At 43.3% G+C, this 20,613-nt stretch overlaps 3 protein-coding genes across 3 annotated transcripts; all 3 read left to right on the top strand.

The window, feature by feature from the left end:
• Window positions 1–28: 28 nt before the first annotated feature.
• Window positions 29–7,186, top strand: LOC310935642 (uncharacterized protein; the record flags this gene model as incomplete). The annotated part of the gene is made up of 15 exons (XM_083899575.1): window positions 29–130; window positions 841–1,071; window positions 1,853–2,311; window positions 2,454–2,585; window positions 2,738–2,854; window positions 3,387–3,618; window positions 3,765–3,919; window positions 4,051–4,162; window positions 4,275–4,587; window positions 4,742–5,002; window positions 5,088–5,324; window positions 5,508–6,206; window positions 6,745–6,877; window positions 6,988–7,125; window positions 7,181–7,186. Exons 2-15 carry the CDS (start codon window positions 859–861, stop codon window positions 7,184–7,186), a joined length of 3,207 nt encoding a protein of 1,068 aa, XP_083755701.1. The 5' UTR covers window positions 29–130; window positions 841–858.
• A 2,277-nt stretch (window positions 7,187–9,463) lies between these two features.
• Window positions 9,464–11,044, top strand: LOC310936256 (uncharacterized protein). Its single transcript, XM_083900284.1, has 3 exons — window positions 9,464–9,520; window positions 9,606–9,821; window positions 10,560–11,044. The coding sequence occupies exons 1-3, from the start codon at window positions 9,493–9,495 to the stop codon at window positions 10,898–10,900; spliced, it is 585 nt and encodes a 194-aa protein (XP_083756410.1). The 5' UTR covers window positions 9,464–9,492; the 3' UTR covers window positions 10,901–11,044.
• A 1,777-nt stretch (window positions 11,045–12,821) lies between these two features.
• On the top strand, window positions 12,822–19,937 carry daxx (death-domain associated protein; the record flags this gene model as incomplete). The annotated part of the gene is made up of 11 exons (XM_083899887.1): window positions 12,822–12,927; window positions 13,321–13,584; window positions 14,264–14,714; window positions 15,777–15,904; window positions 16,004–16,120; window positions 16,954–17,185; window positions 17,281–17,435; window positions 18,263–18,407; window positions 18,498–18,999; window positions 19,592–19,715; window positions 19,878–19,937. Exons 2-11 carry the CDS (start codon window positions 13,339–13,341, stop codon window positions 19,935–19,937), a joined length of 2,160 nt encoding a protein of 719 aa, XP_083756013.1. The 5' UTR covers window positions 12,822–12,927; window positions 13,321–13,338.
• Window positions 19,938–20,613: the final 676 nt, after the last annotated feature.

Here is a 20,613-nt window from a genome sequence, read left to right as displayed (position 1 = left end):
CCATGAGCGCCGCTAACAAACCGCTCGACGCTAATTTTTTAGCTAACAGTCTTGTAGGGATGCGTCGCAGCGGAGCGTGTAACCTCTGATAAACCTCTGGTTTTCACTATAAACGTCTTCCAAACACCAGGTGCGTATTGCGAGTGTGTCACGGCGAACTATTTGTCCGGTTGTCTCGTTCCCTTTGCGTTGTTTAATTTAAGTGTGTTGCGCAGTCACTTGCAGTTGCAACAGGGCTGTGAACTTTACAGTAAAACATGGCTCTCGCTGCAATGCAACAGAACAAAGCGAGACATGGTGTTGAAACGCTTTGGGAGTCGGTTCTAATGTTTAAAGCTCAGTTACATACCTTTATAACAGTGGTTGTCAAACGTTTTATACCAAGTATCACCACTGTAATGTCACCAATGTTAAAATACAGTAGTGTAAATAGGCCGAGCAAAATCAGCCATGGACAGCCATTTATTTCCCAATAAGATAATTTGCTCTCTCACCATCCTCCTCTTCCTCTGACATACTTCACACACTGGTATAGAGAAAAAAGATTTTGAGAGATAAGGTCACACTTCTTATTATTATTTAATTTATTATAGCTTTTTGCTATTTGTTTCATTTTGTACGTTCAAATTCCTCAGCTCCACTCCGATCACATACCTAGAACAGTATTTCTTATTTTCCTCCAAGATCCACCAGAAGGCCACCAGTGGAATAACTCAATAAAACCAATATAAAATGTCTTTCAAAGGAGCTTGCAGTTACTTTAGTAATCTGGTATTTGTTGCAGCCCTTGTCTGATTTTTCATCGACCCAACACTCCCTCTTTGTATTTCTTGAAAACAGAAACATCTTGCGTTCTGGATGGCAGTGGCACCCTCCTCGATGGCAGATAAGATTGTAGTCCTGAGCGATGATGAAGAGGAGGGTCCTCGGCGTCGTTCCAAACGTGTCTCGCTCCTCCAATCTCAGCAGCTTCACCCCTTCACCCTCGTTACTCAGTCACCTTTCGCCACGTCAAAGACAAAGAAGCAAACCCATGTCCGACAGGCAGAGAAGGAGAAGTCGTTCTCAAAGGTAAGCTTATAAATAGAAGTTTATTATTATCCGTGTTATCCTATGACACCTGTTTCACTGATGAACACTCATCCTACGTTGTGTTTTCTGAAAACAGAAACGGCCAGTGTCTAAGATGGCAGTGGGACCTGCCTCGAAGGCAGATGACTGCATAGTCCTGGAAGATTATAAAGGGAGAGCGAGTCCTCAGCCTGCCTTCACTGCCTCCACCTTGCTCGCTGAGCGTAAATCCCTGTGTCTCTTGCTGCACAGAGCTCACCTGCAGGCCTCCGCCCTCATACCTTGGTCACCTCCTCCCACAGCAGAGGAGCAAACCTGTGTCCTGCGGGCGAAGAATGAGAAATTGTTCTCAAAGGTGAGCTTGTAATTGGGGCAAAAACTGACATCTGTCTATCAATTCAATGAGTAATGTCCGACAGGCTGTATAGTACTGTGAAGTGTAATGCTGCCCTCCACAGTTCTTCATCACAGCTCAAAGCTTTTAAGCCCTGTGTATACCCACTGTGCCTTTGAACACCATCAGCAAGACACTTGCTTAGTGAAAACCTGGCTGCTGCCAGTGTGGGCATAAGGGAAAATCGATTTTAGCCACTTGATTAAAGGCTCAGCGAATAGAATATATATAGAGAAAGCAGGCATATACACTACCGTTCAAAAGTTTGAGGTCATCTATACATTTTTTTTGTGTGTTTTCCATTAAAAGTCACACTATTATTTTATTGATTTAGTCAAGTCATTGACAAGATTGTCATCTCATCTTGTCCTTTTCTGCTCCCTACAGTTTGTCGAACACTGCTCAGCTCTCACCCAGGACTGCCCTGAGGTCTTGACCTTCCTCCAAACCAAGTACACCAAGGCCTCCCCTGACTACCTGTCGTCTGTGGAGTTCAGGAACGCGGTGGAGCAATGTTTGGCCTGCGCGCAGACCAACCACTCTAAAACCTTTGCCTTCATCAATGAACTGTGCATCGTGCTCAGGAATCGCGCCGCCAAGAAGAGGCCTATCCTCACCAGGGTCGAGTCTGGTTCCTCTTCCTCAAGTTCCCTCCAGTCGGACTTTGTTACGCTTAAAGGTAAAGACAGCATTGAAGTTAAAGAGGATGATGATGCGGTGGAAGTTGCAGGAAAACCAGCTACAGAAGAGAAACCACCTTCCACCGCAGCGCTGCAGGAGAACAAAGAGGACGACAAGGGAGAGCAACAAGAAGCAGCGAAAAAGGCAAAGAGGGCCAGGAAACAGGTTAGTGTGGATGTGACGACTGATATTTTTGGACGAGGATGACCGTTAAGAAATTCAGCTGTAATTTTGTATCATCACTACAGTGTAATATCAGCATCATTTTTCCTTCTTACTGTTTGTGTATGTTCCCCGTTTCTCTCAGACGGCGTACCTGGAGAACCTACTGAAGGTGTACCACGAGGAGATCTGCCGCATGCAGCGGGCTGAGTTGAGTTTGGACGACCTGGACGCCGAGGACTCGTCATACATACAGGAGCACAAGCTGAAACGCAAGGTCAGTGAGAGGTTTGATGTTCTTTGGGACTCAAAGACTCCTCTCCGCAGAGCCTCAGGTTGTGTGACAGTAGTTAATTTCTTTCCTCTTCTTCTTCTGATAATAATAATTCAAAGTTCTTCATCTCAGACGTCTTCATTCTTTCCCCCCAGATGATGAAAATTCACGAAAAGCTCTGTGAGCTGAAGGGTTGCAACACGCTAACAGGCCGAGTCATCGAGCAGAGGATTCCCTACACAAGCACTCGTTATCCTGAGATCAACAGCGTGGTAAGCTTTGTTGCTTTATTACGTTTTATTAGTGGACACCACACATCGTTCACATTTTACATTGGGGTCATCATAGTCAAGTAGAGTCTTGTTATTGTATGAGTTTTCAAAACTTAATATCTTGTGTAATTAGACATTTTGGCTCTGTTTTGGGGGGCAATATCATCTATCAGATGGGAGGAATTTTACATGAGGAGGAGAGATAATAGTCCTTGCCTTGTTTGTGGCCCTGTCATGGTTTTTTCTGGGCTTCTGAAGCATTTGCAAACATCAGATGACGCCAAATGTCGGAACACTTTCAATAAAAGTAAGTAAAGCATGTGAAGGACTTTGGAATGTACGAAAATAAACTGGATTTGCAGCGGATAAGTTGCAGAACTTGCACTTTGTAGTACAATTAGTATTGATTTTAACCTCTAAAAGTAAAGAAACAGTGTGCAAAAGCAACGTTAATTGACAATACAAATCAAGTAGCTATGTAGTGGATTACTGTGGGTGAATAAACTTGGCCCTGATTCCTTCTTCTTGTCAGATTGAGAACTTCATAAACAGTCCAGAGTTCCGGCTACACCCTCCGAATCACCAGGACATCCTCCAGCAGGTGTTGCTCGCCGACAAGCATCACAACCTGTGCCTGAGGAGGAAACAGCTGAACCTGATGGCATTGGATGCATTCAGAGAGACCGGGAACAACATGCAGGAGCGACGTCACCTGGACCTGGTCTACAACTTTGGCTCTTATCTCACGGACTCCTTCAAACCTGGTAAGGCTTTCTAAACTTCTCAGCCACAGAACACATTTATCTGACGTTCACTCGCTCCTTTGTTCTTTTCCCCATCATCTCCACCTCTCTTCCTTTTCACTTTTCATACAATTAATCTCTGACATTTTCTCCAACCACCTCCGAAGCCTCGGACCCGGCTTTCTTGGACCCCTCGCTGAAGCGAAAGCTGCATCTGAACAGAGAAGTGGCTATATCCCAGCTGGAGGAGGTCTTCAGCAAGTACGTCGTCAAACAAGACGACATCGAGGAGCAGGAGAGGAACAACCAACTTATGGAGAAGGTTAATCAGTGAATCTGTCTATTATTTTCTCAATTAATTGTTTGGTCCAGAAAATGTCAGAAAGTGTTAAATGCGTATTTTATACCCAAAAAGCAGATTGTTTATCTTCAGGTCACACATCTTGTTTGCAGGGCAACACGAATGGAGTGGAAGAGGATGAAGAAGAATTGGAGGAGGAGGATTACTCATCAGATCCTGATATAGAGGAGGAGATCCAGGCCAGCACTCAGCAGAATGGACCTGGTGAGAAATTATTGTTTTATTGTTTTATTATCTGTTTAGTCGTTTAGTTGTATGATAAAATTAGGTTCCAGATAAAGATGGACATTCATTCCATAAATATTACATTTTCCAGGCGATGATGAAAACGAGGACGACAACAGCAATGGGGCGGAACAAGCAGGAGATGACGCCAACAGGGAAGATCAGACGGGCGATTTTTCGCAATGCAACAAAGACGCGGAAGAAAATAATCCAGTCAAGAGTGCACACGGTAACCCTGTGGGTTCCTTCAGCCGCTTATCGGAAGACCCTGCAAACCTTTCATCAGTCGTGGCCAACAGCACGTCGCCACCGCCCAGTCCCAGAGAGACGAGGATCCAGACACGGAGGAGTAAAAGAGTGACGTCAAATATCTCCCCAAATTCAAAGCTCACCGTCAACAACAGGTAGAGCGAGGCTTCAGTGGTGAAAGATTCACGACAAACGACGACTCTCTGTGTTTTGTGGCCGTAGCTTCAACCAGAAGTCAGACATTCGATGTTGTCACTTACTTCCATATTCAACCTTTACTTTTCTTTCCATTGTCTCTTTCCCCCCCAGGAACAGCCCCAGCCAATCAGGGTCCACAGAGCACAGTGACCAGAACTTGTTGTCGAATGTTGAACCGCAGGATTCTTCCCGGCGCGTTTCAGCCGCCGTAGCAGCCAACGGGACGTCTTCACCCCCGTTGTCAGCAGTGACCAGAAGTCAATCTCGTTCACAGAGTCCGCGAGCGATGAGGAGTCAGGGCAGGGAAAGGAACCGGGAAGAAACGTCATCCGATTCTCCAAAGTTAAAGCGCATCGTCATCGTCATTGAAAGGTAGTGTGAAGCCTTACTGGACGCAAATCCACGACAAATGTAACGACGCATATAACATATCAACCATATTCACTCTTTCCCTCAGAGACGGTCCCAGCCGCTCAGAGCCCATGCAGACTGACGACCAGCACTCGTCGTCTAATGGAGAACTCGCAGAACCAAAGGAGGCTGTGAATTCCACCAATCACGTTTCACCAGTAGCGGCCGACAGGATGTCTTTAACCCCATCGTCCGCGGAGACCTTACAACAATCTGACATCCAGGCGAGCAGTCGGAAGAGGAGGAGGGAAGAAAGGACGTCACAGAATTGGCAAAATTCAGAGTAGGGTCCAGCATGACTTTTGATTATTATTACATATATTGTTAATGTGACTGTTTGTCGTACATAAAAGATAATTTCCTCTCTGTCTGCTCAACATATAGTACTTGCTTTAATTGTTTACATCTCAAAATTCTAATTGTGAATTTCTCTTTCTGTTCCATCTTATTTGTTGTCATCTTAAAGGTACGCTGATTGTGACACTGTGCACTGCCTGATCTGCCACGAGCCCCAGTCCAACATCTCCGTTCACCTCTCGCAGGTGTGCATGAAGAGGAGCACGCCGACGAAGAGAGCCGCCGAGTGTCAGAAGGCCAAGGCCTCGTCCAGTATGTGGGTCCGTGTCAACAGGACTTGGTATTACAACCACATCTGTGAGCTCCTGCCGCACAGGCCCAGTCGCTTTGCAGTGATAGAGGATCTCATTCGGCGAGGTTTCTTCATTGTGGGTTTGCCCGATGACTTGGACGTGGACGGAGGAGAGGCAAGCGATGTTGCAGTCGCCACCGCTTCCGCGGCTTCCAGCTCAGGAACTGTTACTGAGCCCTTTGATTCCCTAGAGGCCAACGGCACCTGCGGTTCCCCGGAGACGTTAGTTGAAGCATCGGCTGAAGCTGAAACGTCGGCTGAAGCTGAAACGTCTGCTGAAGTTGAAGCGTCGCCTGAGACGTCTCCTGAGGCCTCTCCATCCAAGTACAGGAGAAGAAGTAACCATTCCTTGCCAGGGCGTCGGCTGACAAGGGCGTCGACTGAAGCATCTCCTAAAACGTCGGCTGAAGCGTTGGCTGAGACCTCGGACTCTCCGTCCAAGTACAGGAGAAGGAGTAACCATTCCTTGCAAGGGCGTGGGCTGAAAAGGGTGTCGGCCGAAGCATCGGCTGAAGAGTCAGCCTCTCCAACTTGCAAAAAAACTTGCCTTTCCTTGTCAGGGTATGCACACTAAATTTACAGATTTTATACGTTTCTGATTTCAGGCGACCCCAAAAATGCTGGGATTGAGGCAACATTTATATCACAGCGTTTTCATTGTGTAAACTGGAAACAGACTAAATTGCAGCCTCGTAATTTTGAAAACAAAAAATGAAGCCTGCTGTGTTTTCTTTTTTAACTTCTCTGTTTTCAGGGCTCTAAAACATTTGGCTAATCACCAATGGCTTATTTTCATCATCAATTCATCTTTTGATTATTTTCACGATTATTCCATTAGTGGTTTGGGGCACACCAAAATGATTTTTTGTTATATGGAGCAAAGAATCTAAGAATTTAAGAAGCTGAAAAAAATCACAGAATCTTTTTAATTATTAAAAAAATAAATCAATTCTTCCCCGCAGCCCTAATCTACAGCAGAAAATGTGGTTTTAAACACATGAGACTAGTATGAATGTTGTCCTAGAGACTAAATAATTTTTTTTTTTTTTCACAGCTATTCCTCAATCACACGGCTTAAAATGAGAGAAGCTGGTCTCTCTGCAAAATTTCCCGATAGCACAAACATCATCAAGGACTTTAGAGAATACCTCAACGACAGCATGTGCAAGCTCTCCTGCCGAGTTGAGGTGAGATGTCTTCAGGCGTCCGTTTTAGCGCAGCAGTTTCCACACCACACACTGTTTGGAAAACACACCTTTTCCATATTTTTTCTTTTTCACCTCATCTCTCTTCAAAGGTGGACCACGTTTCCAAGTACCTGCGCTACTTACAGCCAACCGGGGACATCCTAACTCTAGACTTCGTCTCAAAGTCAGCAGAGACCGCAGACTACCTCCACAAACTGAAGTGCATTGGCTTGACCAAATACACTCTGGTGAGCTATACCGAGAGCATCATCGGGTTCTTTGAGTTTTTGAGGACCCGTCCAGATCTGAAGCTCAAAGATTCACAACTCGGAACGATGTTAGCAACCACCGAGACGATGATGAAGTCACTTCAGCGCTCGAACCCAATGTCAGACCCCCAGGAGGATTCCAAACCCAGGTTCTTCTTCATTATTGTTATACAATACCATTCAAAGGTTTGGGGTCACCTATTCAATTTTTGTGTGTTTTTCCATTAAAAGTCACACTTTTATTCATCAAAAGAGTTGCAAAATGAATAGAAAATATAGTCAAGACATTGACAAGTTTAGAAATAATAACCAAATGCTCCTTGAATTGTATTTTACAGAAATTATTGTAGTTTTTTTGTTTCTTTAGGTAAAAAAATCCCAGTGGAGTTGTGAAAACAAACTGGCCTTTAAAGAGTTAAACTTCAAGAACATTATTAATATTTGAATTGTATATTTCAGGCTGAAGTAGCTTTAAAAGACTGTCAGTTTTTAAAGTGGGAAAAAAATATATTAATATACAATGTTTTTATAGCAGTTTTTGGGAAGGTGGCCGTTTTCTGCCACAAATTAGTAAGTTATTGCGTTAGCTTAGCCATTTTAGGCTAATTTAAGAAACTGAGATGACAGTTCTAAAGTTTACCAAAAATTATTATCCTTTGGAAATGTTTTGCTATATTCATTCTACACAGACAAAAAGCCGCGAAATGGTCCCAGGAACTAAGAAGGGTTAAGATAACTTAAAATGGAAAATTGCTGATTAATGTGGCTGAATGCAAAATGTAGAATGTAACACCGATGCTAATGTATTTACCAAGCCTTGTTTTTAACTTTTTCTTAGTGTCGTGGATTGCGAGGAGGTGTTGAGGCTCAGGAAGCAAGAATTCATGAACACCTTTCACAAGCTAAGCACCGACTCCGCCAAGCTTTCTATAACGGAGAAAACCATGTACCGCTACTACCTGCAAGGAATTCTCATACTTCGTTATTTCCTGCGTCCAATGACTGTGAAAAACTTGACTGTAATTCCAATAATTTTTTTATCTCCCCCTCTTCTTAATCTCGTGTCACGGTTGTTTTGGAAAAGAATACGATACTGAACTCTGGTGTCGCTCTGTTTTCCCAGGTGCGAGACTGGGTTAACCGGACCAGTGCACATGGCAGAGTTATGATTGGCACCAGCAATAAACTCACAAGAAGGCTGATTGTAGCTGTCACTATCACACAGGAGGAGGAAGCTGTAAGTTCTTTAACAACCAGATTTTCCTTTTGACAAACCGGTACATTCGTTCTTGTCAAGTAATCGTTCTTTTTTGCCTGCCCACAGTGGTTTCAGGGATACTACAGGTATATTCGGCCGTTGCACATGGGCGGCGGCAGCAGCAGCTGCAAGAAGTTCTTTGTGACCTCCTCTGGAAAAGACAACATATCTCCGCACAGGGACCTCATCCGTTTCCATAACATGTACGTATGTTTTGTTTTTTTTAGCCTGGAAAGAGTGTAGATTACGGGTGGGAGTATTATTTTACTATTACTATTAATCGAGGACGCAAAATATTTATTTATTTAATAAATTAATTACTTTTTATTTAGTTTTTTATCCGGTTACTTGATTAATCGAGGATTGCAAAATGATTCAATAGCTGAAGCCCTAGTAAGCTACATTACATCAGCTAACATCACTGTTTAGCATGTGCCAGAAGCGTTAACGACTGGATGCTATCGGCTCAGACGCTGAATCATTGAGGACGTGCTGTTGTGGTTACACCAGTTGTTTAAGTATGAAATGGTTCCACACTTTGGACATTTTCTGCCTTTTATGGGCTGTTTCACTCTCCGTCTCCGCCGTCGCACCAGCTAAAATCCGGATGTGCGGTTTGCGTCTGCTAAAACGGTCCGTGTGGAACAACGATCCCTGCGCAGAGTTTTTGCCACAAGGAATTTTTGTAATCGAGTTACTCGAATCACTCGAGTAATCGTTGCAGCCCTAGCTAGGTCCACCCAGGCTAGCACATTAGCATTTGATTTATTGGATCTTGTTGCCTGACACAATTACGTCACAGTTGATGTTCTCATGTCATATTTTGTTCCTGCAGGTACAACTTGGACAAGGCCCGATTGAAGGTTATCCAAAGGACTGTTAAGGCTCTGGCAGTAGACACTCCTAAGGGGACTCGAAAGGTCCCGACTTCACCTTTAGGTGCTCGACAGCAGGCAGCAGCAGAGTTGGCTGCCTTCATGGAAAAGTTCCCTGTTAGGAAAGACGGCAAGCCGCCCAGCGCAAAGCAGTTGGTCCAAGCTGGGATTCCACACAGGAGTGGCTATTACGATAAGTGGCGATTTCAACAAATGAAACTGAGAGAGGCTTACCTGCTGTGTAAGTTCCCAAGGACCAAGCTGTCGATCAAATCAACAATTCATCGATAATACTCATTTGGTCTGTCTGCATGACTCTCTTTCAGCGCATTTCACACAGCGCAAACCGTCAATTTTAAGTGTGGCCAAGCTGATAAAGAAGGAGGGCTGGAAGAAGAACCGCCCTAAACCAGACGTTGTTGTCCAGAGGTGGAAACCACCTCCCAAGACCACCATGGATGAAAGTGAACTTGTAAAAACCATAACAAATCAGTCGTGGAAAGGTCTCGCTATCAAGACCTTTGGTGACGGGAAACGGCTAGGTAAGAAAATCATTGGTTCAAACCCACTTCACACTTTGCCTCTCTCATTAGACATGCACTACCATTCAAAAGTTTGGGTTCACTTAAAAATGTCCATATTTTTGCAGGAAAAGCACTTTTTTTCAATGAATATAACATTAAATGAATCAGAAATACACTCTATACATTGTTAATGTGGTAAACGACTATTCTAGCTGCAAACTTCAGGTTTTTAATGGAATATGTCCATAGTCGTATAGAGGCCCATTTCCAGTGTTCTAATGGTTTGCTAATGACGTTAGAAGGCTATCGGATGATTAGAAAACCCTTGAAAACCCTTGTGCAATGATGCTAGCACAGCTGAAAACAGTTTTGCTGGTTCTTTGACGAAAGGGTAAAATTATTATTTTGAATAAAAATCATTATTTCTAATATTGTCAATGTCTTGACTATATTTTCTATTCATTTTGCAACTCTTTTGATGAATAAAAGTGTGACCTTTGATGGAAAACGCAAAACAAATTGTGTAGGTGACCCCAAACTTTTGAACGGTAGTGTGTGGTGTCTCAATACTCAATAGATGACTTCTAGAAAGTTAAATGAAGGTGTCGAAGTATAAATGAGAGTTGGAACTGGCCATTTTAATTGGGATTGAACATAAATATCACTTTGATGAGGATGATGGCATACACAGAAAAGTGTGTTGTCCTTTTAATGTTTGTTTATCATTTATTTTGAGTTTATTCTCTGGATTTGCAGGAGTGGTCGCAATGCAACATTTCGCTAAAGGCAGCACCGTCTGCGATTATCACGGGAAAATGATCTCGGCAGCAGATGGCAGGAGGCTGATGAAGCAGGGCCAAGTGCGGGCTAACGGCCTCTTCTTCTTCGAGGACCTCTGCGTCGACTCTCGCACGTTCCCCTGCGAGTGCCACCCCGACGGCGACACGTTCAGCAGCAGAATGAACCGCTCCAGCAATAAGCCCAACCTGAAGCCCGTACGCTATGTGCTGAAGGCGGGCGAGAAGAACGCCGAGCAGGACGTCATCCTCTTGCAAGCAGTCACGGACATTGGAGTGGACGACGAGCTGACGTTTTAAGATCGCTTTCTCAAAGTACTCTTGATAAAATACTGCATACTGTTATTGTCCAAGTTTTTATTTTTTTTTATTTTTTAAAAGCAGAGTTTGAGGAAAATGTTTCCCCCCCCCCCCCCATCTCAGCCTTTTTTTATATATACCTTAAGCCAGTGTTTCCCAAACACGATCATTCATGACAAGAGCGAATGTGTGCGTAGTGTTATGACCAATATACGTCCATATCTCTAACTCCTAATATCATTTTATGAATTTTTTTTTTATAAAAACAACATTTAAAAAAAACAGCCAGTCTGTGTGTCCTGACCCAGTCTTTGGATATGATTTGACGAGGATGCAGGGCTCAATTTATTCGAGCCTTTCTCCTGGAAGGCCGCATAGGTGCTTTGATGAAACTATCCCAAAAAGCTGATGTGGAATTTTAATTCTGAAAAATAAATCGGAAAATAAATTCAAATACATAATTTCAACCCCCAAAAAATCTGTGCTCGAATAAAAAAAATTAGAACGAGCTGTTCGTTTGCACTGACAATGTGGAAATGGATGGACTTGACCATCAAACTGCTCTTTAAAACTTTGGAGTTTGTTATTCTTGTTTAATTTCATTCTGTTTTAATTGTTATTGCCCAAAAAGCAGATTTTGAGGAACAATGGTTTCCCTATCCATATCTGTAACTTGCCTTTGACAATCCTTTAAGATTAAGATAGATGGATACTTTATTGATTCCCCCCATGGGGGAAATTCACATTATCCAGCAGCTCTTGACCTATAAGTACAAAGACAGACGAGTATAAAACAAAGAACAAATGGTCGTAATAAAAGCGGAAAAGTCAAATGTGAACTTGTTTGCCAAAATAACATGTATTCAGATTTTTCTGTGATGTGTTGCTTCTGCAATCACATGTTCCTTAGTATTCTTTATTGTTTTTAAAGTAAGAATAATACTGCATTCATTACTGAAGTGGAAGTTTTATAAATGTTAGTCTACCACTCTTTAAATCCAAGTGTTGAACAAACGGTATATGTGAAGTTAAATTCTGGACTTTATGTTGGCGCTGTTACCGCACGTGTGCTTATGAATGCATCTGAATATACGCACTGTATGTATGAAGTGTGTGTGCCTTTGAAGATACACACATTTATTTATATATATAAACACACACTGAATTATATTACTATTTGCATGTTCTCAATAAATAAATAATAACAAAAATATTGTGCAGAGCATACTTGTTAGCCTAGCAAGAGAAAAAAAAGAGTCATAATTCTGAGGAAGAAGTTGGAATTCTGACTTTAATATCATAATTCTGAGAATAAAGTCAGAATTTGACTTTGAAATAACTAATCTCAGAATACTGAGACTTTTTCTTTGGGACTCAGAGATTAAAGTCAGAATTCTGACTTTTTTTCTCAGAAATCTGACTTTCATCTGTGAAATCAGGGTGATTTCCAAATTATTATTTTTCTAACATTTGACCTTAATCCACTTTTGTACTTTTGAGACACAAAGTGTCTTTTAAAAAAAAAATCTGTTTAATGTTTTGTTAACTAGTATTTTGTGGAAAGTTCCAAGTCTTTTCTTGACTGCACTGACCTTCAGGGCTTCCGTATTCACGGATGGTAGTCAATGGTATCAAAGCATCCAATGGGAATCGTCGTTACTGAACCCTTCAACCAATCAGCGGAGCCGACGCTGACAGGACTTTAGCGCGTATCTTGTGGAGCTCGAGCCGACAGCGTAGCCAAGTTGACGGCATTGCTTTGGTAAATAGAAGGTCCGAGCGACAGAAAACTGGATATTTTGTGGATTATCTCTGGTCCGTGAAGCTTCTTAGTGCTGTCAGTTATATAATGGCATGTCGACTGTGCTTCCGGCTGGTTATTTTCTGACTTAGCAAAGTCCCAGGCGGCGCTAACGTACAGCTCGATGCTAATTTAAGCTAACTGTAAGAGAGTGTTTTTCCAATGATGCGTCGCAGCGACGCGATTTCCCCTTTTGTTTTCAAGCCACACTGTTTATAAACAGCAGGTACGTGCGTGTGAATGTGTCACTGTGAACTTTAGTGTCTCTCTTTTGAGTGTTTAACTCTCTGTGTTGTTTACCCTGTGGAGCCCAGTCACTTCACTAAGTAGTTCCTCTTTACGTTGCGTTCCTTTGTGTGACAGGTGCTTTTGTTGCGTGTTGGAGGTTTGGCAGGTGCCAATATAAGCCTGCAACTTCCTGTTGGACAAAGACAATCCCACAAACTAATTAAAAATAGCGGGGAAAAGCCTATTGTATTGTTTATTTATTTAATTTAACCAGGTAAATCAGTTGAAAGTAAAAGTAAACTGTTTACGTCCTTGTGTGGTTTTTGTGTATCGTCCTGTAACATCAGTTTCACTGATCAACATTCTTCCTCTCTGTCTTTCCTGAAAACAGCAACAAGTAGCCTTTTGGATGGCGGTGGCACCTGCCTGGATGGCGGATAAGATCATAGTCTTGGATGATGACGACGATGGTGAAGAAGAGAGTCCTCAGCCTCCCCGCGCTGCGTCCACCTCGCTCGCCGCGTCTCGAGCCAAACCCCAATCGCCGCTCAAAGCTCAGCAGCCGGCCCCGACCCACATCACTCAGTCACCCTTCGCCACAGCGAAGAAGCAAACCCATGTGCTACAGGCGGAGAATGAGAAGTTGTTCTCAGAGGTGAGTCTGTGATCGGTAGCCCGGTGACTGCGCACATAACACCGGTAACTGTACAACTGCAGCAGACCAAAGGATGTCAGACGATGGGTCTTGAGGACTGATTGCGTTCATACATACAAACCTGAAGATGCATTCAGGACACATTGGGTGTGCTCTGACCTTTTAGGGGTCTCTCTCTCTCATCAAAATCACCAGTTCGGATATCGGACAGATAAAATGTAAAATCTGATACAATCCAAAAATGGTATAAACCGGAAGCTTCACTATGCACAGACTGTAAAAATAAATTATGCACTTCAGTTGTAAACATCGTAAACGTTATGCACTTGTTTTTACATCGTAATGACTCATTTAAGACAAAACAGTCTCATTTTCAAATGTCAGCTGTAACAATTGTACAGCCGCAAACATAAGAATTATCACGTAAGGGTAAAATTGTTGCATGATGTTATTTTAAAAGCTATATCATATGGCGTATGTATGTCACAGTGCCTGACACGTGTTCCGATTTAGTAGATGTGCAAATAACCATCTTAACTATTGACAATTGACTTCTAAGCAAAGAGTCATGTGAACTGGAAAAACCTGAATGACCCAGTACAGGAGCTGTATATTGTGTGCTTGTGTCCATTCTGTGTCATTTATATTTTTCTTTTTTCCTGTGTCCCTCCCTCCCCAGTTCGTCGAACACTGCTCAGCTGTCACCGTGGACTGCCCCGAGGTCTTGAGCTTCCTCAAAGCCAAGTACGCCAAGGCCTCCCCCGAGTATCTGTCGTCTGTGGAGTTCAGGAACACTTTGGGACGATGTTTGACGCGCGCTCAGTCCAACCGCACTAAATCGTTTGTCTTCATCAATGAACTGTGCACTGTGCTCAGGAAGCACTCTGTGAAGAAGAGGCAGGTCCTCACCAGGGTTGAGCCTGGTTCTTCTACCTCAGCATCAACTTCTTTCCAAACCACTTCTGTTAATCTTAAAAGTAAAGACAAGACTAAAGGTCACAAGGACAATGAGGTGGAAGCAGCAGGAGAAGCAGCAGAGGAGGAACCTTCCACCTCAGGGCTGCAGGAGAACAAGGAAGAGCAGCAAGAAGCAGAGAGAAAGGCAAATAGAGCGTCCAGGAAACAGGTTAGTGTGGAACAATTGAGGATGACTTTTCAACTGTTGGTTACACTAATTAAAAAATTATATTTATATTAGAGCAGATTATCTACTGCTCCGCACCTACTTCTGCTGAGGTTTATTACAAATTGTGGTTCTCTCGCTTATCACTTTGTTCTCTACTGCCAAAGTAAATTGGTCATCTTGGTTTATCTATCAAGGCATTCTGGGTAAAAATCCCTTATTGTAAAGTTTTACTTGTCTACTTTAATTTGGAAACATGGAGTTCTTGGTGTGGACATTTTCCAATTGGCTGTTCCACAAGAGCTGAATGATTTTTAATCAATATCTGATTGCGATTATTTTGACTATTTTGTGCAGATTTGTGAGAATCAAAGATGTTCTCTTCAGCCTATAGAATATGATGTATGTAGGCCAGGACAATATTTTATCCAAAACATTTAAATTTGGCACATTTTGGCAATTTTTATAAAAATGTTTATAAAATTTTGTTATTGTTATTGTTATTATTATGTTATTTGTTATTGTTATTATTATGCAAAATCAACTTTTTAATCATTTAAATCCTCATATTTGGGACTCTGGAGGTCCTATCAGTTGGCAAAGTGTGAAAAAAGATGGCTCACTCATGTTTTTGTGGTCCTCTTTACTCTAAAAACAGTAGATAAAACACGCAATGTTGACTTCCGCGCTCACTGGGATGTCACAATGCGCTAAATTCCTGGAATTGTTGTCTCACGGAGCTCGGCTTTGTCCGTAAAACACGTGAGAGTGCTGGCGAGGGCAATGCTATCCGAAAACCGGAAGTCTGCGAAAAGTTCTATTCTTGGCTCCACAGTGCAGCACAGTCCTACCTCTTAATTTGAATAATGAGTTAATGTGTCTTGGTTATATAATGGCTACACTGTGATGGGCTTTAAATCATTTTCTTATTGCCTCATAATCAACATTACAAGGTTTCTTTCTTTCTTCGTCTACTGTTCTCTCCCTTTTATCCCTGAGCTTTAACACTGTGTGGAGAAACACATCTGACTGTTTTGGTCGTCTGTACCTCATTTCCTCTCGCAGATAGCCTACCTGGAGAACCTTCTGAAGGTGTACCACGAGGAGATCAGCCGCCTGCAGCAGACCGAGCTGAGCTTGGACGAAATGGAAGCCGGGGACTCGTTATATATCCAGGAGCACAAGCTCAAACGCAAGGTCAGTGAGAGGCTTGGCGTGGTTCGGAACTCGCCGAGGAGCGGGATCGGGGTCGTGTGACAGTTAATCGGACGTCTTTTTGTTTCTTTTCCCTCATAGATAATGAAAATCTACGATAAGCTGTGTGAACTGAAGGGTTGCAACACGCAAACGGGCCGAGTCATCGAGCACAAGATCCCCTACACAAGCACTCGTTACCCTGAGATCAACAAAAGGGTGAGCTTTGTTTGAAACTTTATTGAGTTATGTTTTGACACTCTGGGGCAAAAGAAAGTAGGTCAACATGGTCTTTGTTGACTCTGGAAAAAAATCTGAACCCCCCATTGTTCAGACGAAAGCTCCTGAATCAGTTGGTGAAGGGGGGTGGGGGTGTACACGTGTTTCCTCTTCTTCTTCTTTTCCCCCAACACGCATCATGTGAGGGAACTGAAGTGCTGATAAGTCTTGTTTTGTAAATGCAAACACAACTACGACTCTAAACTCCATAATAGATACGAGTTAGTACCTCTAAAACTCTCAGATACAATTATTAATATTAATTCACTGACACATATTGCTACCATCTAACAACTAATGACTGGATTTGCAGCACGTACACTACCGTTCAAAAATTTGGGCTCACCTATACAAATTTTTTGTTTTCCATTAAAACTCACACTTTTATCCATCGAAAGATTTGCAAAATGAATAGAAAATATAGTCAAGACATTGACAAGATTAGAAATGACTGTTTTCAGCTGAGCAAACATAATTGCAAAAGGGTTTTCTAATCATCCAATAGCCTTCTAACACGATTAGCAAACACAATGTACCATTATAACACTGGAAATTGGCCTCTATACACCTATGTACATATTCCATTAAAAACCAGACGTTTGCAGCGAGAATAGTCGTTTAACAAATTATTAATGTATAGAGTGTATTTCTGATTCATTTAATTTCATATTCATTGAAAAAAAAAAAAGTGCTTTTCCTTAAAAAATAAGGACGTTTCTAAGTGAGCCCAAACTTCAATGTCACTTCTTCTGATGTCTCCTCCTCCGTCTCAGATTGAGCGTTTCATCAACAGTCCGGAGGCCCACAGGAACCCTCCGGATTACCAGGACATGGTCCAGCAGGTGCTGCGAGCCAACGAGCGCTACAACCTGAACCTGAGCAGGAAACAGCTGAACCAGATGGCGCTAGACGCGTTCAGGGAGACCGGGAGCCGCATGCAGGACCGACGTCACCTGGACCTGGTCTACAACTTTGGCTCGCCTGTCACCGACTCCTACTTACCTTGTAAGGCTTCTATTAAGGTTACGGTCGAGTGTAATCGGAGAGCTGTGGGTGTTCCCATCTCACTCTCCCCTTGTTTCGCTGTCCCCTCTCTGAAGCCACGGACCCGGCTCTCAGGGACCCCACGCTGCATCGAAAGCTGCGGGCGAACAGAGAGGTGGCGCTTTCCCGGCTGGAGGAGGTCATCAACAAGTTCGCCTTCAAACAAGATGACACGGAGGAGCAGGAGAGGGGCAAACGGCAGGAGAAGGAGGTATGACCACATCTGCGCAAATAAATGCTGCATTATGTTATAATGTAAATTGTGATGCTTGTCACAAGTTATACTGAGGGGGAGGTGTTCCGAATATTCTGCCTTCCTCATGTATGTGATGTATAAATGCGTTCCCCAGTGCGCTCCACTCTATTTCCTCATTTTCACAACCAAATGTTGTGAAAGCAGAGTTCATTGCAGAGGTTTTTCTGCTGAACTGGCAACAAATGATGAGGCATAATTTAACAGTTAATGATGAAATTGAAAAATACTCTTTAAAAGCTGTTCTTTAATGGTCTTAAAAACCAGATTACAGAAGGTCAATCCCACTAGATTCTGCTTGGAAACTGGAATCGCCTTTGGGTACCAGGCATGGTGACTCACTTCCTGTTTTTAAGTCCTCTCTTAAAACGTTTTTTTTCCTCTTTGGCCTTTAACTTTTACTATTTTTTATTGTTTTACGAATAAAGTTGGATTGGATTTCCCGTTTGACCCTCTGTAGCGAACGTGGTGTAGGTGAAGAGGCTAACGGGGTTAGCATGTAGCTCAGAGAGTGGACAGACAGAGGAGTGGGGGTTTTCTACACAGCAGATTTATTCCACAATAATAAACATCGATTATATATTGCCTGGTCTCTACGTTCTCTAAATCACACGTGAAGTGGTTAAGTAGACAATTCAACCAGCAACTCGTTACTGCGAGATCTTTGGGGAAGTTCATCAACCAAACTAAAAGGGAGGCGCAACCACCTTGTGGCGCTATTCAGTACTGCAGCAACAGTCACATCCAGACTCTAACCTTTACCCCACGTACGTCTTTGTTCTCAGAGCAACGCTTCGGAAAAGGCGGAAGGAAGTAAAAATGTAAATGGAGTGGAAGAAGACGAGGAGGAGGACGACGACGACGAAGACGAGTCCTCGGATCCGGACATCGAGGAGGAGATCGAGGCCAGCACTCAGCAGGGTGGACCTGGTGAGGGTGTAGAAGTTTGCTTTTGATGGTGACTGTCACTGCGAGTGACTAGGGATTTCATTCCTTTACTTTGAAATTTCTTTTCCCTAGACGATGATGAGAACGAGGAGGAGAACGGTAACGAGGCGGAGCAAGCGGAAGACGACGCCAACAAGGACGACCAGATGGGCGACCTAAACCCTAATGACGAGGAAGAAGAGGCGGGCACATGTGGAATTAGTCCCCTCTCTCATGACAGCAAGTCCCAAACCCCCCCGTGCGACGACGTCCCCTCCCCTAGAGACACGCCCACCCAATCAGAGCCCGTTCAGACCGACGACCAGACGCCGATGACCAACGGTAAAGTTGAGCAGGATGAGCCTGTGGATTCCTCCAGTCGAGGTCCAGCCGCCGCCGCCGACTCCGCAGCAACCAACGGGACGCCGTCGCTGTCCCCGCCGCCGGCCGTGATCTTAGAACAAGTCGTCACCCACGTGTCCAACGGCACGTCGCCGCCGCCGCCCAGTCCCAAACTGTTGAGGAGTCGGAAGAGGAAGAGGGATGAAGGATCGGAGAGTTTGGCGAAATCGGAATCCGTCATCATCAAGGACAGGTACTGAGCCTTTCCACGATTACACGCCCGAGCTTTAATTCACCTCTCATTAGTTGTGAGCCTGTTGCACGAGTCGATGTGGAATTCTTATATTTTGGAACCTGTAAAAAAAATTGAATGCTGCCATTGCAGAGTTGGGACAGAGTTTGACCTTTGACCTAAGACTACTCTACAGTATGGTCACAGTCAATAAAAGTGCACTAATGTAACTAATTTGTGAAGAGTTATCGTGTGAATTGGACAGAGATCCAAATTTGCGTACGGTTTGCAGCGCGACTTCTCTGAAAATCTTTCAATATCTCTAATTTAATCTAAATGGAATTATCACCAGGATGATGAGCAAAGCAGCAGGGAATTATTTACTTGATCAGATGTCGTGATTGTCATTTGACTCCAATGATGATTCTACACCTAATATTCTGAATTGATAAGTGAATCATTTCCAAGATACGGTTAGAGTCGGAGACTCAGCAGGAGTTTGAAGTCATTCAGGATTACTGTAGATGATCAGAATGATGCAGTTTACTCTCATTTATGTCGACTGTTTTCTGTGTCAGACCTCGTTTACTAAACTCCTCTCCTTCCTCCTCAGTGAGGTTGACCCTCCTCTGGATATGGGCGTTGTCTGCTGCACTTCTCCTCTACGCGGACAACAACAAGTCAACAACAACCAGGTCAGCAGCTCGCAGATGACGCCGCCTCCCAAAAAAAACAAGGTAAATCCTCAGAAAGGCCATGATTCTCTGTCCTGCGAGTGTGAAAATATAACTTATCTGCACACAGACTTGTGATCTGAACAATAGATCAAATCACCATGTGTGACAAAAATATACGTATACGTCGTCCCGTACACATTCTCTTCACTTTGTGTTCCGCAGGTCAACGTAGCGACACAGTGCGACCCGGACGAGATTATCGTCCTGTCGGACACGGACTGACCTCTCAACCCTGGGACACCTGCACCACCACGTACGTCAAGCTGGAGAACCTTAGCGCTCTCGTTGTGGAATAAACCGCAGCAGCTGTGGAAAATACTTTTTTTTTTTTTTTATCTCCCCGTGTCACAACAAAAAAGCGGCACATTTTTGTTTTTTGTGAACATATCAAATAAAAATGATTATTAACCAACATTTGTACAAAACAGCGTCAACGGGATGTTTTGTTCTTCGTTGGACGCTGACGCTTTTCTACTGGTTTGGTGCCGACGACAGAGTCTTTTTCTTTTTATATATCGAGCACAAAGCTAATCTGACTTCTTGGGGACGAACATGTTGAACTCAACCTAGAATTAGGGAAGAATCCAGTGCCTGAAAACATGGACTCTCTGCTCTTCTTTTGGGCGACGGGAGCGTTTTCCACAAACACTCGAGTGGCGAGGACGTATGTCGCCGCCAGTTTGTTTACATTTTTTAAAAACTTCATAAAGTGTAGCGGAGGATGGTGTGGATCTGTATTCGAGCAAATGTTGACATGACGTTGTTGTTTTTCGTGTGCTGTTGGTGTGGATCTGTCATCGTGGGCTGCAACAAACCATTATTTTCCATCTTCATTTTCTTATTTTGAGTAAAGAATCCAGAACACAACTTTTGTTATTTAAAAAAACCCACCCCAAAC

The sequence above is a fragment of the Microchirus variegatus genome (assembly GCF_963457635.1).
Source record: "Microchirus variegatus genome assembly, chromosome: 13".
Taxonomy (NCBI): domain Eukaryota; kingdom Metazoa; phylum Chordata; class Actinopteri; order Pleuronectiformes; family Soleidae; genus Microchirus; species Microchirus variegatus.
The sequence above is the reverse complement of the archived record's forward strand: the minus strand, read 5'-3'. Positions and strand labels throughout refer to the sequence as shown.

Bases quoted from the DNA above. Each gene is read 5' to 3' on its own strand.
- LOC310936256 (XM_083900284.1), top strand. From the start codon at position 9,493: ATGAAACTGAGAGAGGCTTACCTGCTGT. The intron at 9,521-9,605 runs GTAAGTTCCCAA...ACTCTCTTTCAG, and splicing joins GAGAGAGGCTTACCTGCTGT to CGCATTTCACACAGCGCAAA. The intron at 9,822-10,559 runs GTAAGAAAATCA...CTGGATTTGCAG, and splicing joins TGGTGACGGGAAACGGCTAG to GAGTGGTCGCAATGCAACAT.